The sequence below is a fragment of the Dreissena polymorpha genome, chromosome 8, assembly GCF_020536995.1.
Source record: "Dreissena polymorpha isolate Duluth1 chromosome 8, UMN_Dpol_1.0, whole genome shotgun sequence".
Classification (NCBI taxonomy): domain Eukaryota; kingdom Metazoa; phylum Mollusca; class Bivalvia; order Myida; family Dreissenidae; genus Dreissena; species Dreissena polymorpha.
In genome coordinates, this window is record NC_068362.1 from 33,795,067 (window position 1) to 33,820,642 (window position 25,576).

The 25,576-nt window shown below is 34.5% G+C and overlaps 1 protein-coding gene across 2 annotated transcripts in view; it reads left to right on the plus strand.

The window, feature by feature from the left end:
- The first annotated feature begins 709 nt into the window (after window positions 1-709).
- The window catches only part of LOC127842887 (histone-lysine N-methyltransferase PRDM16-like), a 34,056-nt gene continuing 9,189 nt past the window's right edge, over window positions 710-25,576 (plus strand). Inside the window, exons 1-3 of one of the 2 annotated variants that reach the window (XM_052372661.1) lie at window positions 710-853; window positions 14,765-14,860; window positions 21,470-21,581. In XM_052372661.1, the coding sequence (XP_052228621.1) occupies window positions 728-853; window positions 14,765-14,860; window positions 21,470-21,581 (334 nt within the window). In that variant the 5' untranslated portion in view covers window positions 710-727. Of the gene's footprint in view, window positions 854-13,961; window positions 14,063-14,764; window positions 14,861-21,469; window positions 21,582-25,576 lie in introns of those variants that run through there. The other variant, XM_052372662.1, reaches the window with a different exon arrangement.

The following is a 25,576-nucleotide window of genomic DNA, read 5'->3' on the forward strand; positions in this document are numbered from 1 at the left end:
TTAATATATATATCTAGTAAATGTCAAAATATATTCTAAAACATTATTAGTGGAATTTACCTTGTCATTTAATAACAAACTGAACTTGAAACAATAATTTAAAGGGGCCTTTTAACATTTTGGTAAATTGACAAAATAAAAAAATGTTGTTTCAGATTAGCAAATTTTCATTTTAGTTATGATATTTGTGAGGAAACAGTAAGTACTGAACATTTACCATGCTCTAAAATAGCTATTTTATGCATATTTTGACGATTTAAAAACCTGAAAATTCATTATTGTAAAGCGTTGTAACGCGAAACGAATAATTTGGAAGCGTTCGGTTGTTGTTGTTATATTTTGTGAAACTACAAGGAGTGCTTATATAAAGTATAAAATACATTCGTCATTGTATTAGCACGGATGGCCGAGTGGTCTAAATGGTAGACTTTTACTCCAGGACTCCTGTTCAGGGTTACTTTTTTTTTCTTTTTTAAAATCTTATTCTTGATTTTTTACTGGAACATTTTAGATCCAATGTTTACATTTTTCAATATAAAGCATAATGACAAACTTCAAAAACTGCCAAAATCTGTGAAAAGGCCCCTTAAGAGAATATATTTTTGAAATGCTTGAATTATATAACATTTTGTATTTAAGTTTGTTTTTTTCAGGTGGTAACCAAATACAGCCAGAAAGCACAGTTGACAGCACAGTTGACAAAGTACATTCTTCAACCAGCTCTATAATGCTCAATGAGCAGTTCAACAACGTTAGCATCTTTATGCGCCAAGTACAAGATCGGTCAGGGGTGATAACTCCTGTTGACATTCAAGCTGGCCAGCTCGTTGGACCCATACAAGAGGATTTCCAGGTAGGTTTTAGACAAGGTGTCTCCCCCAAGTTTTGACCTTTCTATAAGAAGAATAAAATGTTCCAAACGTTTTCTGCTAGTAAGCCCACATAAATACTGTAAAATATTAATTATTTGTGGGATATTAATTTTTCTTAATTATGTAGATTGACCGATCCACAAATTGAGCACAAACACATAAAAATAGACCGATAAAGATTACTCTTTTTTTCCCCAAATCAGACATCCATGTGGAGAACAAGTAATTTTTTGAAAAAACTCAAAATTTCATGCATAAATGAGTTAACAAAAGTTCTCAATCTCGGGGTTGTTTAAAAATTCAATTGATGCAGCTTTCAGTTTTGCAGTGATGTAAATCTTGAGTTTAGTGGGAAACTATTGTATTGAATTTAGAAATTATAAGCAGAAAGAAGGATTTCACACTTCTCTTTTAAAGAATACAACTTGTGTGTACCCCGATATATTGGTACAATATTTCTTGCCGCACATTGTTCTTTTGCATAGTCAACACGAGAGGATTTATACAAACATGTTGTTTTCACATTATTATTTGAACTATTATATAATTAAAGCTTTCTATCGAACAAATATTAACGATTTGGTAATAATTGATTGTTTAGTTTCTATAAACAAGATGGTATATATGACGCCTCTGGAGTTAATGAAATTAACTACATTCGCAAGAAGCGTATTGTAAAGTATATATCGAATTTTGGTTACCGGGTAAGTGCTTTGTAACATAAACACAAATTTAATACATTATTTTCTTACAAACGCAATAGTTATTTTTTTCATTATTTTTCATTAGAACCAATGTCATTTCAGCATACATTGAATTGTTTGTATTTGGACTGGGTCTTTAAAACTTAAATGTTTTAATCATGATACATTTGATAGCTATAGAAACAGCTCAATGAACATTAACCCTTTCAGTGCGGGAACTGAATTTTAAAGGCCTTTGCAAACAGTTTGGATCCTGATGCGACGCCACAGAACGTGGCGTCTCATCAGGATCCAAACTGTTTGCTATTCTGATAGTATTCTTTGAAAAAAATAGAAGAAAATGCTAATTTTAGAAATTCTGCAGACGACATTTAAGCAGGCGAAAAATTTCCCAGCATGCAAAGGGTTAATAACAAACTTTATGGCTATAAATCTGCAGCCTTCACATTTCTGCTCATTTTCATCTATTTCACATTAACATTAGGGAAAATGTCTTGCGATGTATCCAAGACATATTAATGTGTCCATATGTGACAAGATTGAATGTTTAAATCGTGGCGACATCTTGATAGGAATCTGTCTTGTGCTTTATTATCAACACTATGACACATCAGAGGAAAATCTGTTATCATATCTCAGAGAGGAATATCTGTTAATCCATTCTGATGATCCTGCTCCATGACTTCAATCGATCCTACAGTCCCATCTGCTACAGATTTCAGTGAAAATCTATATGAACGATTATGTTAATACTTCTCTCTTCGACAATTGAGACCTTTGACCAATGTGTAAGTCTTTTTATATTAATTTGAGAGAGAAAAATAAGCAACATTTTATTTGTTAGTCATTACACTCACCATAAATTTCTGCTGTTATAAGAAGTTACAATTCTTTGATTCCTGAAAACTCTTACTCAATACAAGAGTCATGTTGTGTAACACATTGTATATATTTACTTTTTTCTGAAAATGTGTCTGCATTAAATTAAAGTTCATATTCTGCAATACTTACCTTTAAACCCTGAAGAGATACAACAATTAACTGTCAGTAAGCGTAACAAGATCACTTAGAAATAAACACAAATTAGCTTATTATGGGCAGAGAATTGAGCACAGATCATCATGACTTGTATCAATCAAGCAGTGCCTGGCATTTGTGGCTCTACCGGTTTCACTCGGATGACACCTTGCAAGTTGTCAGAGCCTGGGAAAGTGGTTGTTCCAATGTATCCCAGAGATATTTCACAGCAGGGATTCCCATTTGCAGGAAATGGTTGTTGTCTTTTGATCTACAGGACTGTAAGTCATCCAAGAGCCACGCCTAAACTGCATAACAGCAGTACCAATATTACAAAAAACATTTGTAGTGTCAGTGGATGATATTTCAAAATATAAAGCGTTTTGTTTATGATAGTGTCACCCCTTTATGATCAAGGGCCTGCACATTTTGACTAATAGGACACCTTTACTGCTGTACATCTCTTTTCATGCTCCTTATGCTTTATGCTTGGAACTTGGCAGTTAACCCTTTCAGTGCGGGAACCGAATTTTGAAGGCCTTTGCAAACAGTTTGGATCCAGATGAGACGCCACAGAACGTGGCGTCTCATCAGGGTCTAAACTGTTTGCTATTCTGATAATATTCTTTGAAAAAAAATCGAAGAAAATTTTAGAAATTAAGCAGACGACATTTTAGAAGACGACAAATTCCCCAGCATGCAAAGGGTTAAGCCTCAGTTGCCAAGAACTGAAAATGAGACTTGCTCTGAAAAAACGGGGTTTCATGCATGTGCATACAGTATTGTCCCAGATAAGTTTGTGCAGCCTGCATGGTCTAGTCAGGAACAAAGCTTTATGCTTTGAAGGATTTTTCTGTTTAAAGGAAATCTGTTTTTTTAACAAAAAATCCAGTCTAGGCACAAAGTGTCTTCCCAGATTAGCCTGTGCGGACTGCACAGGCTAATCTGGGATGGCACTTAACTCACACGCATAACACCCAGTTTTCTCAGAACACGACTCAATTGTAACTAGTTCCAGCTGCCTTAGCTTCCTACTCTGGAATCTGACTGTATTTCCTGAGCAATATAATTACAGAGATAAGCAAAAAGGCGGGTAGAATTGCGGGGAAGAGCTGTCAACCAAAGATATATCTGTAGAAATGTTTATATTACGAGACATCCCATTAGGCCAAACAAGGGGCCATTGTTAGGTATAGTGGCAAAGGGGTCATGTTGCGTGGGATGCCAAGTTAGTTTATGAGACATAATTTTTCCGTTTATGACTAGTTAACTTTGTATGTGTCATGCGTGCATAATAATTTTCACTCTGCTGGGAATCATTAATAATCGTATTTCTTGGTTTTCTTGGTTTTGCGTCTATATGCTTCTCTTAAAATTGGTGTTGTTTTAAAATATTGTTTTCAAGTCTAGTAATATTTTTCATAGTTAATTATAATAAAATCTATTGTAACTTGCGTTACTTTCTTTTCTGAATATTGTTTAGATATGAGCATTGTGCAAAGGATTTGTTTAAATCACTTACTATATTTAAAATTATTATATAAAACTGGTACAAGTTGTAAAAAAAAAACATGTTTATTTTTTTGTTATTCCACACTGAACGGCTTAAGTCATGGGAAGAACCAATACTAGCTAAAGACTGCAAACCTTGAACTTAAAATGCTCTTGTAAATTAGATTTAATGATCTCATTTCATAAATGGTATGTTTGATTGGTACCCTATTCATTTGGTACAGCAAACGTCAAGATATCTTCTATCAAGACATAAAACAACATTAACGTGGCCTTCAAATTTGAAACCCATGGGGTTAAAAGTAGTGAAGATGATTTTTTGTATCACAAAACACATGTGTTTTTACTTATATCAATGAAACCTGTTTGTTTCTCACAGAGGTTGTCTACAGAAGTCCCGGAGATATGATATTACCGATATTCTGGTCCATGGGAAAGTTGGTTTAAGTTGGGTAGACCTCGAGACAGATGGGAGGCATAACAGATATGTTTTTTGTTAGAAATGTCATGTTCTGAGTTTATTTTTATCTTCTTTCTTAGAGAGCTTGCTTGCGTGCTTCTTTTCCCTTTTCACTCGTTGTCTGTGGCGGGCAAGAAGTGGCATCCTTGTTATGACTAAGAAAGAGTTGTCATGTCATTGTAGGGAGGGAACACGCGTGTAACGCTTGGAAATGAAAACTGTTGAAATTCATGAAAGCAGCCATAAAGAGTTCATTGGTGACTGATTCTGTTGACGCTTTTGACACTTTGAGGAAATAAAGTTAATTAAATTTCTGCAAGGTCAAAAATAGAATATGAATAATTTTTATTCATTTATTAAGTTATGGACAAGTTTTATTATTCTGATTCTTGGAATAAAAGATTACTATTTTATGGATGTTCTCCTTAAAATCAATACATGATAAAAAAAACTACATAAGACATGTTTAGCACTCTTATTCTAATCTTTTATTCAATTGACTTATTATTTCTTATAATTATTGTTTAGGAGTAAAGGTATATTCATTATCTTCTTACATTGGAGGCCAATAAATCTTTTTTTAAGAGGAAATTTATTAGAGCGGAAACAATGACAGAATTGATTTAAAATATTTAAAAAAATAAAGTACACAAATGTATAATTTTAATCCATCTAAATGCTAGTATATATTATAGTCATATCATAATAGTTTAGTGTGGACCTGATCAATGTTGTGCCTGCTTACATTTTTTTTACAGGAGATACAATAAATAATTTTACTTTTTCATCCCTCTATAATGTATTAATTATTTATTGTGTTTGACTGCAACTTGATGCATATTACTATAAACTATCTCAACACTCCTTTCTAGTTTTGTTTAAATGCATTATAGCAAATTCACTTCCAATCTAGTCAGACTTGCTCACAAACTAAGTCATCTTCAGATTCAATTTAAAACAAATTTACATCCATTATGCTCAGACAAGATGATATTTCACAGGCAATTTACGTTAATTTTCTGATAGAGGCACTGTTTAATTTACAACCATCGACCCTTGGTATCAATCCCCCATAATGTCAAGTGTCTGTGCCTCCCAAAGTCTATTGGCCGTTAAACTTATGGTATGCATTTTCATTAGGCTTTATCTGAAACAATAGGTAAATAAATTTCCTTGAGCCCAATTTGATGTCCATGAAAATGGCTGTGAAAGCTGTAGATAACAATGCAACACCATTTTTGTTTGATTTGATATCTTTGAGATGATATTCAAACAAAGATTATCAGGTGACAATTGATCAGGTGACAATTGATTATCAATCATGAGACAATACATAAAAAACTTAATTGTTTATACGTTAATATGCATTTCTTTCTTTCGTTTTTTTTTCTAAAAGATTTGTTCGGTGTAAACAAAGTGTTATATTTATTTCTTTAAATTGTCTTTTACAGATAAAAACAATAAAGACCTGCAATTTATACAAAATGGAGATTTAAATCAATAACAGATAGTTTTTTGAAGGTTTACACAAAACATATGCTTGAACTTGTTCAGACAAATTACTGGTATGTAACCATCCTAAATGGCTTTACTTTGCATGATTCAAACAAAAAAGACAACAACAAAAACACTCCAAAGTATATCATAGAGTCGGTAATGGTAATAATAGTTAATTACTAAGTTACCTGCCAAAATGAAGACCATATGTATTTTAATGTGAATATACATGATCACGAACATAAAAAGCAGTACAATAATATGAGAAATAGATAACTTGATTTTAATCATTAGCACTACACGTAATCTGTATTTTATGAACCTGTTGAATGTATTATTAATTGGACATATATATGTGAAGGTTTTATTACATATAAGGATTATATGGTATAATTAAACGCATATTTAACAAGATAACTCCAGGCAAAAGCTTAACATTCAATTATCATTGTAAACGAAGACCATATTAAACATGTGAGACAACTTATTGGCGCGAAACTTCCTTGGTTGCAAGAATTTCTCATTCACACGAAAAATGCTAAAGATTAAATACCTTGTTATAAAAAGTGATGCTTATATACTGAACAGGTGAGGGAGGGTTATAACCAAATTACTGCACTAAATTATCTAATAGTTAGGCAGCTACCATACGCTTTGTAAGCCCATTTCATCATTTTCTGACACATGCAAGGATGTTGGGATGCTTGCTAATGAGATTTACACTTACATTTGTATTCATAAGTATTTTTTACTACATAATAAAAGCCATTTTTAAGAGCTTTTTTTAATCAGGCTCACAGCACAATTTTTATAACATTGTTCAGGATATTATGTGTAATACCAAAACTTCTGATAGCAATTTTGTAGTGGATATTGTGCCTGCCAATAAATGGAACTTGGGTTTGATACCCGGGGGGAGAGCATTCTTAATTAACCAATTTTTGCCTAGCATCTAGAAAAAAAGGCCTTGGCAAACAGCGAAGACCCAGATGAGACGCTGCATATGTGGCGTCTCATCAGGGTCTGCATTGTTTGCTTAAGGAAATTTCTGTAAGAAATATTCTAAATATAAAAATAAATATTTACTCAAACCCGGTTTACTCGCGGGTCTGGTTGACTCGCGGTATTTTATTAGCGCCCTCTAGATTTGGTTTATAAACAAACCTGCGTGACTTACTTGTCAAATCTGACAGAAAACATCTCTTGCTTAAGGTTGGAATCGATTTTTGGTAATAAAATGTCGTAGATTTTACCAATATTTGAATTTTTATAGTCCAGTTAATTGTGGTTACGAAAAAATACGACAGTGCTTGAAAATAAATGTGCTATTTATTTTATTTGATGTCTTAAATTCCATATACAGTCCACTCTCGTTATCTCGAAGTCAGCGGGAATAAGAAAATATATCGAGATAACGAGAGTTCGAGATATCCGATTTGGCGTTTTTAAAGAAAAAATAAGACGAATATTTACCTTGTTTTTAACATAAATATATCTGCTAAGTGGTCTAACTAAAGCCGTCACCGTGTGGCAGAATACTCTCTACCTGATATACATGTATACGCGTTTTTACGAGGCATGATTAAATTTAAATGCTTAAAATGACGTTTTAAGTATTACATAATTGCATGAACACATGCGGTTATAATTTTTCTAAACTGTCGAGTAAACATCCGGTAATGTTGCTATTTATAGTTATGATGCAATTGACGTCCAATCAAGACGAGGGTTTTCCATCTGAACATGCGTAAATCACGTTCCAGAATACTGAACATTTTGTAGTTTGAAATGCAAAGTTCAATCGGTTATAAAATAAAAAATTAGTCTTTCGGCCTTTCGGCAGGCAGTGCATTAATTGCAGTTAATTGATGTTAAAGTGACAGTTAAATCGACAGGCCTTACTCAAGTTTTAATTGCTAACGACATTACACACGTGTGATCATTGATGCAATCAACGGATCGATTTCCTACCGCGCAGTATCGGGAGCAGCCGGGCGAAGCGGGGCGGTGAAGTATCAAAGAAAATTTTTCTCACCTTATGCCGACACTGGGACAGTTATTCGCACTTCGAGATAAACCACAGTAAATACATGTAAAATCGGGACTCGGGACAACATTTTATATCGACATATCGAATTATTCGACATAACGAAAATCGAGATATGCGATGTTTATTTATATAGATAAAGAAGGAAAAAAGTTGGGACATTGAGCTTACTTCGACATATCGAGAATATCGAGATATCCAATGTCGACATAACGAGAGTGGACTGTATTTAAATTGTTAAATACGTTATTGATTGTTACTTTGAATGATATGTCAGAGCTTTGATTATTCATGTTAAATTTAATATTGGTGCTGTTTAACATATTTACCGCGAATCTGCCAGGTGAAAAAATAAACAACACTGACGGACAGTGGTGTTGGATTTGGTTCTATGGCAGTTAATTTTGAAGGATTTTCGTCATAACAAAGCAATTTTCCAATAAAGTTAAGTTAAATATGATTGTCCTTTTAATCATTTATCTGATATATGAAGATGGTTATTAGAGGCAAGTGAATATTCCCCAAGTACCGCGAGTCAACCCTGTTGCAGTATACAAGACATCCCTAATTTTGGAAATAAATTGATCCAATTTAGAAGGATGGGAGAGTCCACTAGGCATAAATGGGTTAAAATACTGGTTCTACCCAGGAAACAGACTCAGGATATTCTTATAGGCCTACAGATCTTGATACATTAGGACCTGAAACTTACAGGCTGAAAAAAATAAACTTAAGTAACATCACAAGATGTTGTATTCTAAATTGTTGTCTAACTTAAAGAGGTCATCTTGATTCATTTGAATTCATAAAAAAGTACCCAGGTTTGTCTTCTAATTGTGTTTCAATTTCACCTTATGACAGTGAATGTCAAAATATGTACTGTATATTCCAGATGTCATGTTGAAAACACTGCTGCTTTCTCTCGAAGGCCTCTGTGACCCTGCTATTGCTGCTGCTTTCTCTCGAAGGCCTCTGTGACCCTGCTATTGCTGCTGCTTTCTCTCGAAGGCCTCTGTGACCCTGCTATTGCTGCTGCTTTCTCTCGAAGGCCTCTGTGACCCTGGTCTTGCTGCTGCTTTTTCTCGAAGGCCTCTGTGACCCTGCTATTGCTGCTGCTTTCTCTCGAAGGCCTCTGTGACCCTGCTATTGCTGCTGCTTTCTCTCGAAGGCCTCTGTGACCCTGGTCTTGCTGCTGCTTTTTCTCGAAGGCCTCTGTGACCCTGCTATTGCTGCTGCTTTCTCTCGAAGGCCTCTGTGACCCTGCTATTGCTGCTGCTTTCTCTCGAAGGCCTCTGTGACCCTGCTATTGCTGCTGCTTTCTCTCGAAGGCCTCTGTGACCCTGCTATTGCTGCTGCTTTCTCTCGAAGGCCTCTGTGACCCTGCTATTGCTGCTGCTTTCTCTCGAAGGCCTCTGTGACCCTGCTATTGCTGCTGCTTTCTCTCGAAGGCCTCTGTGACCCTGCTATTGCTGCTGCTTTCTCTCGAAGGCCTCTGTGACCCTGCTATTGCTGCTGCTTTCTCTCGAAGGCCTCTGTGACCCTGCTATTGCTGCTGCTTTCTCTCGAAGGCCTCTGTGACCCTGCTATTGCTGCTGCTTTCTCTCAAAGGCCTCTGTGACCCTGCTATTGCTGCTGCTTTCTCTCGAAGGCCTCTGTGACCCTGCTATCGCTGCTGCTTTCTCTCGAAGGCCTCTGTGACCCTGCTATTGCTGCTGCTTTCTCTCGAAGGCCTCTGTGACCCTGCTATCGCTGCTGCTTTCTCTCGAAGGCCTCTGTGACCCTGCTATTGCTGCTGCTTTCTCTCGAAGGCCTCTGTGACCCTGCTATTGCTGCTGCTTTCTCTCGAAGGCCTCTGTGACCCTGCTATTGCTGCTGCTTTCTCTCGAAGGCCTCTGTGACCCTGCTATTGCTGCTGCTTTCTCTCGAAGGCCTCTGTGACCCTGCTATTGCTGCTGCTTTCTCTCGAAGGCCTCTGTGACCCTGCTATTGCTGCTGCTTTCTCTTGAAGGCCTCTGTGACCCTGCTATTGCTGCTGCTTTCTCTCGAAGGCCTCTGTGACCCTGCTATTGCTGCTGCTTTCTCTCGAAGGCCTCTGTGACCCTGCTATTGCTGCTGCTTTCTCTCGAAGGCCTCTGTGACCCTGCTATTGCTGCTGCTTTCTCTCGAAGGCCTCTGTGACCCTGCTATTGCTGCTGCTTTCTCTCGAAGGCCTCTGTGACCCTGCTATTGCTGCTGCTTTCTCTCGAAGGCCTCTGTGACCCTGCTATTGCTGCTGCTTTCTCTCGAAGGCCTGTGTGACCCTGCTATTGCTGCTGCTTTCTCTCGAAGGCCTCTGTGACCCTGCTATTGCTGCTGCTTTCTCTCGAAGGCCTCTGTGACCCTGCTATTGCTGCTGCTTTCTCTCGAAGGCCTCTGTGACCCTGTTATTGCTGCTGCTTTCTCTCGAAGGCCTCTGTGACCCTGCTATTGCTGCTGCTTTCTCTCGAAGGCCTCTGTGACCCTGCTATTGCTGCTGCTTTCTCTCGAAGGCCTCTGTGACCCTGCTATTGCTGCTGCTTTCTCTTGAAGGCCTCTGTGACCCTGCTATTGCTGCTGCTTTCTCTCGAAGGCCTCTGTGACCCTGCTATCGCTGCTTCTTTCTCTCGAAGGCCTCTGTGACCCTGCTATTGCTGCTGCTTTCTCTCGAAGGCCTCTGTGACCCTGCTATTGCTGCTGCTTTCTTTCGAAGGCCTCTGTGACCCTGCTATTGCTGCTGCTTTCTCTCGAAGGCCTCTGTGATCCTGCTATTGCTGCTGCTTTCTCCCGAAGGCCTCTGTGACCCTGCTATTGCTGCTGCTTTCTCTCAAAGGCCTCTGTGACTCTGCTATTGCTTGAACATGATACGAGTCTCACTCTGGGATAATGGGGTCTAATGAATTAGCTTAAAGTATTGCCCCAGATAATCATATGGAGTCCGCACACTCCACCTAGACTGTTTTTTTTGTTAAGAAGAGATTACTTTAAACACAAAATTACATTCACGCTAAAATTATTGTCCCTGATTAGCCTGTGTATATTGCACAGGCTATTCTGGAATGACACTTAACGCAAGTTCATTAAGCCTGGTTTTCTCAGAACAAGGCTCTTTTAAGAACATAGTTCAGGGATTCTTATGAAAAGGGGGTTAAATAAATGTGCGTAAAATGTCGTCCCAGATGAGCCTGGTTAATCAGGGACAACACTTTCCAATTAAACTTGATTTATGCAAAGAAGATACTTTCTGTAAACAAAAAATATCATAAAAGTGGAAGATGTAGTCCCTGATTAGCCTGTGCAGACTGCACAGGCTAATCTGGGATGACACTGTAGGCACATTCATTTAACCCCCTTTTCGCAGAACACAAACATATTACATGGATTCTTATAATGAAACCCCCATATGCTGTTTTTATGGTATTTAATTGATTATTGATTCAAGAGCAACATGTTTTGGAATAGATCTTTTAATAACTGACTACTTTCTCTTAGTGAAAGAAAAATGTGATGTTTTGATTTGTGGAATATTTAGTAGTAATAACAAAGGTCATTGAATTTAAATAAAAGCAATGAAGCAATGGAATAAAATTTAGTGTAATACTTAAAAATTTTAATTATTTCTTATTTAATTCCTGGCATTTCCGGTACAAAAATCTGTATGATAGCCCCCTAATTAAACGATGTGTACCCAAATGTCTGATACCTTAAATAAACACTTAGTATGCAAAACAAAAACAGCGTTAATTTTGACCAAGCTGAGAAGTTGACGAAAATTTGCCAATTGTCTCAACCCTGAGTGGAAGAATTTGTTTCTTTTCATTAATCAAGTGACATCCTAATAAAAAGTCTGCAATCATCAAGTAATTAGGATACATAATCCATTCTAAAGCAAACATGCAGGAGGTGCCAACCATATTATCACCCTTAAGGATGCACACAGGGGGACATAATTGATTAATGCAATTAGGAGATGATGGGATTATTGTCACCTAATCAGCTGCATGGAGATATTGAAAAGGTGACATATTGGGGGTGTCGGGCATGATAGGCAGCCATACTTCATATATAATGGGATTATACTTTTAGGCATGTACTCAAATCAAAAGATAATTTTCTGAGAAATAGTTGTCTCTAGAGTACAAATGACAAGATAATTCTTTTGACTTGAAGTGTATTTCTTTACATTTGTTCATAATTTTGTGACATTGAACTACACAGTGTAATCTGGATTTGCAAATTTAGGTAAGCAAAGGTAATTATTCTTTTAATTTTTGTTAATAATATGCTGAATGTAAAAAAAATATAAAAATATACCAATGAGATAATAGCCTATGGTTATTTTCAGAATCTGTTTTTTATTAATATAAATCAATTGTAATTATAAATTGAACCGCAAAATCACATAAATATAAACATTTTCTGCTATCCATATTTAATAATAATTTTAAACATTCTTTTTAGTTTCGAAGTTACTTGAGCAGTGACATGTTAGGTTCACAGTATTATTTAAAAGATTTTTTTTTCTTTTGTCTAGCATAAAAATTATAATAATTAATACAAATCTAATATATTATGAATTTTCCTCTCTTCTCATTTCTAACACACATGATTAATAAAAGTAGCAATATTTGGATCATAATGCCACAGACTTCCTGCATAAAACCCTACATGTTTTTCTGATTATCACTGGCATTTAAGGAAGCGGCAATTAGCCCACGAAATGAACAAGGATCCAGTGCATGCAGCGATTATTTGTCCCAGAACCACTAAATACTCGTAATTTTGGTTCCTAATTGGTGTTTTATGTAAGTTAATTACTGTTTTTAAACTGATATGATTAATCTAGCTGAAATGTCATCAGTCAGATCAGCGTTTCCACCAAAGCTTTGGCATTTTACCATAATAATCTGGTTATTTCTAAAACTTCTCATTTTGGGCTCCAAGCTTTGATGCTGTTCTGGGTTAGATGTTTGCAAATTAGACTGTCCCTGCTTTTTTTAGTGGCAAAGTCACGTGTGTGATTAGGCTGTAAACAGGTGCATGGGCGGGTGACATTGGTCGCAAATGAATATTATTAGGCAATTCTAAGTTTTGTTAATTGCACATTTTTTCTGCTACATCGGGTAGTTTTGTGTATAATTCTACCATAATGGCCGTTTCAAAGAAACAGGCGTTCCAATGCAAGCTTTTTCATATTTTTGATAAAAACAAATTATCATCCTTTCATGAATATTTAATTTTGATAAACATGTTTTCTCACTCTTGGTTTGAGTTTTTAATTATGATTTTTTAAAATAAATTTGTCTGATTATGGACATTTTATAAGAGTTCACTTTGGACCCTTATTGTATTAGTTATATGAGAATATAAATATAATAAAACATATTGTCTGTGTGATGATTTTTATAAGTTTAAATCCCTACAAAGTTTATTCTTAAATGTTTACAAATAAATAATGATGCACATTTGTGTGGTTTGGTTTATTTATAATTAATGAATGATATTATTTTTCTCATTTGAAATAGCGAATATTCAGTTCACGTCTTCAATCTGTGTATGGAGACTTTCTCTGCTCACTTCCCTATGACACAAGTCAACTGTCATTCCCAACTGCTCATTTTCCACTCAGATAATCCACTGCACCATTGATTTCACACAATCTGGCTCTCAGCCATTCACAATTGATTTAACACTGCAGGCAGTAAGTAAGCCAGTTTCTGATTGGATGTTGGCTTTCTGCTCAGCTGTCACTCATTCAGTGATGCTATCAGACAGATAAGAGGGCGGGGTTATCAGATAATGATGGGAGTGGCTTAAATTTTAATATACTACACTGAAAACAAGTGGTCGCAGTGTTGATAAAGTTTACTGTTACAAGATTTTTGTTCAAATGCACTCATGTGTTACATCTGAATCTATTGGATAGTGTTTCATCTTTGTAAGTATGTTTTGTTTCTTTAATGTGATTTAAACCACGATTGGCCCTCTAATTATTTAGAGATGAAATTTGATCAATAATGGTTAAGGCTGACTTTTTAAATGGAGATTAAAATATAGTAAATTTGCGAGGTTGTAAAATGAGGACATGCAATGAATAATAAAACAAAATGTTAAATGCACAAGATCACTTATAATTTAACACATAAGTATTTTGCTTTTTGTTTGTTTATATTTCAACATCTTTACTTCTTTTTTATAAATAATATAAGAATTTTTCAGTCAGCTTTTTCTAATGTATTTTGGAAAATGCATTTTTGTACATTATATATCTTTAATGCAGTAAATTTGGTTTAACAATTGAATCATATGAACTATTTTGATAATTTATATAATGTTATTTCAAATAGTTTAATTGGTATGCTATTGACTTTAATTTTTGAAAATAATTAAACAACTAAATATTGGCTGCTGCTGATGCTGCTGTTGCTTCTCTTGTAATAATAATAGTGCTGATCATCGTCATTATCATCATCATCATCATCATCATCATCATCATCATCATCATCATCACCATCATCATCATCATCATCATCATTTGATTGGATGTCAGTGATTACACAAACTTTAGTCGGTGGAAGAGGAGGTAGAAGAATAGTAAAGCATCTTTATCAAGATCTAAAAAAATGATCCTTTAATTTAGGCTGACAAAGAAGACAAGGGGGCGCTGTGGAAAAGCCTCAAGAAATCAGACGACACAGAATCCTGCAATTTGATGGCAGTTCATATTCAGAACGAGGTAAGTGACTCTTTGTTACATTGTAATATTGTAAGCAGTGCAAGATCATGGTGTGATATTGTAGGCAGTGCAAGATGGTGTGATATTGTAGGCTGTGCAAGATGGTGTGATAAAAAATGGGCTTAGTTAGAGGCATTGTGATATTGTAGGTAGTGTATGACATTGTGATATTGTAGGTATTGTATGACATTGTGATATTGCAGGTATTGTATGATATTGTGATATTTTAGATATTGTATAACATTGTGATATTGTAGGTAGTGAAATACATTGTGATAGTGTAGGCCATGCAAGATAGTGATTTAATGTAGGCATTGCAATATAGCAATATATTGAAGGCATTATAAGAAAGTGGGATATTTTAGGCATCATGCAATTTAGGCATTGCAAGACAATTTGATATTTTAGACATTGCAAGACATTGTGAAATTGTAGGCATTGCAAGACAAGTTGATATTGCAGGTATTGCTAGACAATAAGATATTAGGCATTGCAGGACCCTTTGATTATAAGCAATATAAGACACTGTCTTACTGTAGATATTTTGCCAGATATAGTGGTCTGATTTTTACTGCTTTAAGTACTCTTCTTAAAAATATGTTAAAACAACTGACAGATAATAAGTAACCAGGGGTATATTTATGGCAGATGTTAATAACTGTAAAGGCAGTCATATTCACAATCGCAAAGAGGATACTTTTTTCCCAAATCAAGGTTCAAAATTCCCAATTCGTAGTTTTGCTTTCAGTATCAGATGATTCTGGGAATAGGAGTTTTGAGTAAAGAAATAAAGAGTTTCAAGTTGTATATCAATTCAACTGATATATTAATGTTAATTTTATCAATTATTACCGGTAATCACTTATAAATCAAGCAATAATAATTTATCGCAATTGAAAGTACAAGTGGCGCAAAATTCCTAATTTCTCTTGTATTGATCATATTCCCAAAATGGTTGGAAAATTAAGCCCTAAATACAGCAAAGTAATAATTATCTTCAATTATCATTTGTTTGGAATATAAGTACTTTGATTAATTTGTACTAGCTTTTTGATAGATACTATTTATTTGAAATATTTTCTAATATAATTTAAAGTATTTATGACATTTTATATTTGTATTTTAGTACCATAATAATGTTGAAAATTATGAAACAATTAAATGACCTAATGAACAACTTGTTTCAGTATTACATATTATAATGATTTTAATTAATATGTGTTAAATTAAAACATATGTGTTGATAAAATGTTGATTAAAATGGTTAAAATATTCTTTAATCAAAGCCTGCTTATAATATTTACTTGAAATATTTAACAAAAATTAAATCAGATTTTGATATGATAACATGTACTATAAAACATAATATAAGCTATACGAGGGTATATCTGGGCAGTATAATTTTTGTTCAACAAAGTCACTTAAGGCACAATCACCGATATTATATCAGACTAGAACAGAACAGAACAAATATTTTTTTCACTTACACATATTACAGTTCATAGTAATTCATATTATTATAAAATTCATACATGTGTAAAAAATTAGAAATATAAAGATATTCATACAGTTTGCATGAGAGTGTTGAGTGTTTATATCAAAAATATATTAGAGGTTGTTAAAACGCAATACTAACATATGAGCTGCACTCTGTGAAAAGGGGGTTTAATGCATGTGCAGAAAGTGTCGTCCCAGATTAGCCTGTGCCATCTGCACAGGGTAATCAGGGACGACACTTTCGACCTAAACTGATTTGTTTTCTAAAAAGAGACGTTCTTTTAACGAAAAATATCATAAAAGCAAAAAGTGTAGTCCCTGATTAGCCTGTGCAGACTGCACGACACTTTACGCACATGCATGAAACCCCCTTTTCAAAAAGCACTGCCCATATATTGGATGTTGAAATTTATTCAATTAAGTCACTTAATTCACAATCACCGATTTCCTATGAGAGCCTGTTAACTATCAATTAGATGGTGGACAGATGTTGGGCAGCCTCTCTGTCATCCTACATCAAACAGCCTTATCAGGGCCAGATAAGCCCTTGCATTGATTGCCCAGTGATATACTGCTCATCCATTGAGCACTCCCTGTTTCACTTTAATGTAAGGCCAAGCATTTTGTCACCTATGTTTCTTGTACACGGTGTGTGTTTTTCAAATGTGCGCTTTTGCCCAGGCTTACTCTAGACAAGCACTTTATGCACATGCATTAACTCTTTCAGTGCTGGAACCAAATTTTAAAGGCCTTTGCAAACAGTTTGGATCCAGATGAGACGCCACAGAACGTGGCGTCTCATCAGGATCCAAACTGTTTGCTATTCTTATAGTATTCTTTGAAAAAAAATGAAGAAAATGCAAATTTTAGAAATTCAGCAGATGACATTTTAGCAGACGACAATTTCCCAGCATGCAAAGGGTTAAGCCCAGTTTTCCCAGAGATAGGCTCAGTGAAATGATTGTTTCTATTATTCAACCAGTCGCATTTGGGTAATTTTTCTAAAAGCGGGCTGCTTCATTTAAGCCATTCACAATTTTACTGACTCCAATTGGACAAAAGCATCAACAGATTGTTCAAGGATACTTGTCATGTCTTGCAATTTTCCCTGTATTAATAAGGTGAGCAGTCAGTGCCGGATTAAGCACTTGGATGCCGATAGGCAGTAAAAGTTGTGTGGCCCATGCCCCAGGCCCTTAGTTGGCCTTGTGCCTACTAGAACAAAAGTGCCCAGTCAAATTCACTCGTTTCAATAAGCCTACCAGTAACAAAGTTGGCAAGACATAAAATGTTGCAATGTCTTTTTATACATGTAAAATGTCATTATAATATCACAATGCCAATATGACATTAAAGTTATTTAATCAGAACATAACAGTGATATAAAATTATAAGCTAGATAAGGCTAAGAAAGTAAAAAAAAATTTCGTCATGGTCTCATGAGGCCCCTTAATGTCGCGAGGCCCAAACGCAGTTGCCTACTCTGCCTTATGGGTAATCCGGGACTGTGAGCAGTGAAGACCCTTGTTAAAAGGAATCCCCTAATCCCTACAATAAATTGTCCTGGGCACATTTACACAGCCGCTTCTTGTTATCTGTGTCACCTGTCCCCTGAATTAATTACACAAGGCTGCTGTAAAATGGACACAAAGTGAAACAAAGAAAACACTGCTGCAAACTAGGGGGTTTATTGTTAACTTAATTTTGCTTATTTTAATTTAAAGGGGCCTTTTCACAGCTTTTGACATGTTTTGAAGTTTGTCATAAAATGCTTTATATTGATAAATGTAAACATTAGATTATAATTTAAAAAGCTCCAGTAAAAAATCAAGAATAAAATTTAAAAAAATAAAAAAAAAGGTAACCCTCAGCAGGGCTCGATCCACTGACCCCTGGTGTTCTGGAGTAAAAGTAGTACCCACTCGGCCATCCTTCTGGATACAATGACTGATGACTATTTTATACTTTATATAAGCAATCCTCGTAGTTTCACAGAATATAACAACAACAACAGAACTCTCCAAATTATTAATTCGTTTCGCATTGCAACGCTTTATAATTTTTAGGTTTTTAAATCGTCAAAAGATGACATCACGGATATTTTAGAGCAAGGTAAAATGTTCAGTATTACTGTTTCCTCACAAATATCATAACTTCAAGGAAAATTTGCGAATCTGAAACAATTTTTTTCAATTTTGTCAATTGACTCACTTTAAATTTAGCTTTTGTTTCTGGGGTTGATTAAAAAGTTAACATTACTACAGAATGAAATGGAAACTATTCACAGTAACAGTACAAAGGGAGTCCTAAGGAATTCGGTAAAAAAGTTTTTTATATATTGAATATGATCATTAAATCATTGTTTTTTAGAAATATCATAACATTAAAAACATTGTCAGCAATACCAGCATCTTGACTGATACCCAATCTGACAGACTCGGTCCGTTCCCACATTTGTCATCTTCCTATTGTTTGACATTAGGTATCAGATGAACAAAAATCAAGGACAGTCTAGTGAAAATTCCTGATTTTGTACAGGTGTTTGTAGCATTGATAAAACGCAAATGATCATTTCCACTTGCGTTAGAAATTCAAGAATGCTGGTGGCTAAGGAACGTTTTTTTAAAGACCCACGTGGTCGTTGACAGTTCAGTTGACTCTGATCCATTTAACCCTTTGCATGCTGGGAAATTTGTCGTCTGCTAAAATGTCTTCTGCTGAATTTCTAAAATAAGCATTTTCTTCGATTTTTTTTAAAAGAATACTATCAGAAGAGCAAACAGTTTGGATCCTGATGAGACGCCACGTTCTGTGGCGTCTCATCTGGATCCAAACTGTTTGCAAAGGCCTTTAAAATTCGGTTCCAGCACTGATCCATTTAATGATTAACACTTGATGTTGAAGCTTTCTGTCTTGCTCTTGTTTACTAAGTGACAGCTAAGTCTTAGAATTCTGTGTATTACATAGTGTCTAATATTTTTGCATACAAACTAAGTATTTTTTATACAACATGGTGATATTTTCATAACTAGAATATTTTTTAAATGTTTTACTTGAACTAATTGTATTCTGTTTAAACATTTTTTATAAGAATGTTTTGATTGAGGACTTTTGGTTAAAAGGTTCTTATTTTTCTAAATCATCGCAAACATAAAAGCCTAAATGTATTATTATTTGTTTGGTTCTAAACTTTACTTCAGAAGAAATCGTGACTCGATGATTAAAGTTTTGTTGAAGACCCCCTACCACTTTATTTGAAATTTTCCCTCCTCCAAATTAATGGATGTTATCTTTAATTTAAAAAATATGTTCATTTTTGTGTTCCACTTAAAATATAAAATTTTAAAAGGGAATCTTTAATAACTGTAATATTTCCCAGAATTCTCATGTAATATTTCCCAGAATTCTCATGCATCGTATTAGATCATGATCCTGTGTGGAAGATATTTTTTCTGGAAATCATGTTTTTTATGCCCCGCATGAACAATGCATTCATTGTTCGGTGAAAACTTGTTATCTCTAATATTATCATCCTCTTCCCATGCATGTTAGAAAATTACTTTTCCAGTCATGGCGTTTGCAAAATATTTGTCTACCAGAATAAAACCGAATTTATTTTTCATCTTTATCACTCACATTTGTTATCATTTGCGAAAGTGTTTCCTATGTAAAAGTACGTAACATAGGAAATGTCATGGCAATTTATAATTATCCCGGTTTGATTGTTGTGATAAATAGTCTAGGATTCTAGTCAGATATCATCCGAATGCTTGATAAAAAACAAGCAACCACTTGAGCGATACAGAATCATGACTTCCCCCAAGAGAAAAGGTGGTGATTTGCTGAAGGACAAAACATGCCGACAATGATAACTCAAAGACGTTTTCCCACAATCCTTAGCATTGCATGAAGTTTGAATGACAGCCCCGCTGAGTAAGGATTGCATATAGATGGGTCATGAAATTTATTAGGTGTCGTAAAATATTACTGATTCCCATGTTGTTTTTTACGCCAAACTGTGGTTTTCACACAGATTATCTGTGGACATTTGTATAAAAATACCCTGGGAAAAGAAATAGCGCTAATTGACACACTGTTTCTTGGCAATAATGTTTTAATATAAACTTTCTTGTATGAAATTAAATTGAAATTAAAATAATGTATTAAATATCAACAGGAGATTTAGAATGAGCATAAAATTAATTACCCATTACTATAAATTTACGTATTTGATGAGGAAAGTGAGATATAACCCTTTACCAGTTAGATACGCATTTGTTGTCCCTTAAAAAAATTAATTTAATTTAAGACCTTTCTTACTAAATTCAAGTTTTAAAGGCTGCATTTCAAACCCTTAGATACTGATGAGCAGCAAACAGCGTAAAACCTGAACATACTGCGGGTTACTCGCAGGCTGTTCTGGTTTTATGCTGTTTGCACATATCCCCTTTCACCTTGCTTGTGAGTGGGAAAGGGATAACTTAAAAAAAAGACAGTTTTGATTGAGAAAAACATTGATGTGTTTTTTAGCCCAAATTCTGATATTTATTTTGAAGAAAAAAAATCATCAAACAAGAGTACTAGTTAGTATATGTACCATTGAATGTTCAAAGCAAATACATTGATCAATCCTAACTGAATTGTATTTATCCCATTTATGCCTAGTGGATTCTCCCATCCTTCTAAATTGGATCAATTTATTTTCAAAATTAGGGATGTCTAGAATATTTATTTCTATATTTAGAACAATTTTTACAGAAATTCCTTTAAGCAAACAGCGTAGACCCAGATGAGACGCAGCATCATGCGGCGTCTCATCTGGGTTTACGCTGTTTGCAATGTCCTTTTTTCAGGACGCTAGGCATGAATGGGATTACACGTATTATTCAAACATTCTATTTGAGAACAAAGATATCCTGGGAACAACTTTTAACAAATCAGTACAGTTTGAAAACAAAAATAATTCTTCATAAACGCACAATCATAGGCATTTTTCTTTTTTGTACTGTCGTAATTGTACTTTTGATAGGTTGCAAGCATAGCCAAAACAATTTTCATTCATTATAGCAAAACCATAATCTTATGAATTTATTAGACTTTGCATTGTTTCAGTTGTACTATCGAGCGCTACGCGAGATACATGCGGGGGAAGAAATGTTGCTCTATGCCAAAGAACGCCTCTATCCAGACGCAGATTTCCCCATGTTCAAGAACAAAACAGAAGGTAAAAACTAAAGAATTTCTGAGGGCTGTACTTTTATTTCAAATGTGTTAAATGTTCAATAACTCTAAATGAAATGAAAATGTATTTATATTAGCTGGGATAAACACTTAGTGCATTAAAGAACCATCAGAAGGGGAGATGATTTTCATATTTTCATTAGTACAAGTGCTCATACAAATATAGATTATTGCCCTTTTGGATGATGATATTCTTTTACATATTGTCATAGAAAAACAACAACAACAAATATACATTATACATAGAACTTTTAAGTTGTCAATATGCATAAGCTGGTTTAAAACTCAATCTTTGATAGGAATTGAAGGTGTTTTCTTGTCATTTATTTCAAAATTAATATTGATAACTGGTGTTTTTTTTAAAGTTTAAGTGGAATGCAGTTCACACAAGTACAAAAAAAGTTTGTGTCATAAATCTGTTATCTTCATTTTCTCCTTTTGTGATATTGCTCTTCATTTTAATATAAAGAGTCACAAGGAAGGCGTTTTAAAATTTGTTCCCCCGATTTCTTTCTCTTCTTTAAATAAAATATTGCTACACATTTTTCTATTGAATTGGTGTGAATTATTAATTAATAATCTTTTAATAAAATAGGTGACAATTTTGTGCTTCATTTTTGTCAATTATCAATTTTGAGATCTTCATTCACGTTATTGGAATGAAAACTGTTCTGTAAACTTTGGGCGTGACTGAACTATTGTAGGTATAATTCTTGTTCGTACTTAACGTACTGGTAAACCATTGGGTTAGTTTGTATGATGGGGCGCTAACGGTGCAAAGATCCTCAGCATGATCTGTGACATACAATGGGATTATCACACAACTTGGTGGGGAACATGACTGTCAGGTTATTGGATGTGTTTTTTAGGACACTGGAATTCTCATTAAATTGTTAACAATGAGAAATACAAAATGAATTTTTTTATTAAAATTGTGTGAAGAGCTCATTGAATATTGTCTGTGAATTTTTTTTAACAAAAGGGTGACGATAACACTTTAAAAACGTCATACTTTATTTGGGGAATAAATATTTGGTGCATTCACTTGGGGTTCAATTAATTTGATAACAAAGCATATTCAATGCGTGGTGCCTGCAGATGTCTTTTGATTGTTATATTCCTCTGTTGACAACAGGTTTATGTCAAAGTGATATCATTGATAATCTCATCAATATTATGCATTTAATGCTAAAAAATATGACAAATCCTTATTCTTCTACAATATGTGCTAATTTTAACAAGAATTTTCACATAAAAATTTAATCTGTAATAAAATGGCGGGCACCACTTTCGCGTCAAGTGTGACCAATTTATGACTGGCAAGCATTATCAGTGAAGACCAGATCAGACTGTGAAAAAATTGTCCACTTGACCAATGGAGATGTATTTTGTGGAACAATACTCATAAAATACAGCCATTGAGAAGCTATCAAGTTTTAATTTTTCCCTCTTCAGTTTCGACTGTATATAGCTCATCATGGGCGAATCATCCATGACAGATAACGAACAGCAATTTTATGATTTTATTGAAGTATTAAATGCCTCTGCTGACAGAAGTAGAAGTACTTCCCATGTGCATTATCTGTTTGTAAAGGGACAATAAATCGAATGTATTTTAGCGGAACCTTATTGAATTTTTAGAGGTTGTTACTGGGTCAACCATGTTTGATCAAGTTTGAACTTTAAATGGCATCTGATCAGAGTGTCTTTGTATCATTATTGAAGCTATTGGTGATTTCTTGTTGTTTACTCAAAACAATATGTATTCTCCATTTATATTAAGTGACAAAAGTATATATTTAATTTTTTACCAAGCACACTTGAACATCATTGTAATTAAAAGCATTTCTGACAAATGAAATAGTTTTCAGTCAAATATTATTATGTCATTTTGTTATTAATGCATTTGTCAACAACAAGAATGAATGCCCTTTTGAAACACATGGACATATTTTCATCGCGCCAATTACCTTTGACTTCCTTCATGAAGATCTCTCTCAATTTACATGATATAGTGTTTTATTGAACTATCTTCATGTCAAATAAAAATTGAAAGTCATTTAGCAGATGGCGAATTATATTCCTTAAGCGCTTCTCAAAGACAATGCCGTGATGTTTATGGCACATTTAATAGAGTTGTCTAGAGTTTTTGCCATGGTACTTCACTTGACAATAAAGATAAGGGAATACACAACAAGATAGTACCCTGAGAGAGGAGAGAAGGTTGTAAATAATGATTTCATTGAATGGCGTTATTAAATACAAATTGATTCATATTTGCGCTGATCGATGGTTGAGGCCTGGTTGAAAAATGTTTCTATTCGTCAGGATTTCCTTCTAATTGAGTATCTTAAAATTGTGTTTCTTAATAAAGACCTTGGGTTTTTTAATCAGTGCAAAGCAATTTGTATGTTTTGTAATTGGTCCTGTGAAAAAGGGCTTATGAACTGTTAATTAAACATGATAGCAGTTCATGAACAGTTCGTGAAATAAAAAATTGTTCATGAAAAGTTTTTGATTTAAAAAAAGGTTCATATGCTCCAAACAGTTCATGAACTTCTTGTTTCAATTCATAATGAACTGTAGTTCATTAACTAAACTTTTGATTTAGTGTTGTGTGTTACTCACGAATTGTATCACATGTTCATGTACGTTTGGTTCATGAGCTTTCAGTTCATAAGAAATTTATTTACATGATGAGAAATCAAGAGTTGTGTATAAATTTGTTTTCGTCACTTTTGAAAGTTCCAGTTAGTTAGAATATTTGATTTATATAATTAGTTGAGCAGGATTGACATGAATATCAATGGTCCTCACAAAGTTGTGAATACAAGGTGTTTAACCCTTTCAGTGCGGGAACCGAATTTTGAAGGCCTTTGCAAACAGTATGGATCCAGATGAGACGCCACAGAACGTGGCGTCTCATCAGGATCCAAACTGTTTGCTATTCTGATAATATTCTTTGAAAAAAATCGAAGAAAATGCTAATTTTAGAAATTCAGCAGACGACATTTTAGCAGACGACAAATTTCCCAGCATGCAAAGAGTTAGTACACTGTTTCTGATTGGCAGTTCACATACGTGTTTTAGTTAATGTTGCGGAGGAGGGGGCACCTGGTATTGACATAATGCCAGGATTACGTGTTCTGTTTAGGGTATATAAGGGTATTGTTTGTTGTACATTTTCATTCACTGAATATTTTTTACTGTGTATAGTTCAGTTGTCAGTCTAAAATATTGAACAATGTTTTGCGAATTTGTGGAGAAACGTTGGATTTCAAATATACATATTTATTTGAGAGAGATAAAAGGTTATATGTATCTAGATGAATTCTGCAGAAGTTTACATTTATTTTGTGTGTGGAAAACTTTTTTTAATTTTATGTGAAAAAAATGTAGTGTTGTGTGATTAAACTTCTTGTAACACCATAATAAGTAATGTCAACAAAATAGGAAAACATTCTTTTTTTTCTAAGCAAAATAAAGACATGCAACAGTCTATTATTCACTGCATAAAGAGATGTGGAATAATAAAACAAATGAATGTACAAAATTGACTTTTGCTTGTCAATACCGGATTTGCAGTGGAATGGTTAGAACATTGTATAACACAAAATAGTCAACAATATAGCTAGAATATTGACCTGTTTGAGTGGTCGAAATCAGATGTCATACAAAGCTGGCACTGGGAAATAGGGGATCAAATGCATGTGTGTCCGCACAGGCTTATAAGGGACAACACTTTCTGGTTTTATTGTATTTTTTGTTTAACCCTTACAGCGCTGAAACCGAATTTTAAAGGCCTTTGCAAACAGTTTGGATCCAGATGAGACGCCACAGAACATGGCATCTCATCAGGATCCAAACTGTTTGCTATTCTGATCGTATTCTTTGAAAAAAATCTAAGAAAATGCTTATTTTAGAAATTCAGCAGACGACATTTTAGCAGACTACAAATTTCCCAGCATGCAAAGGGTT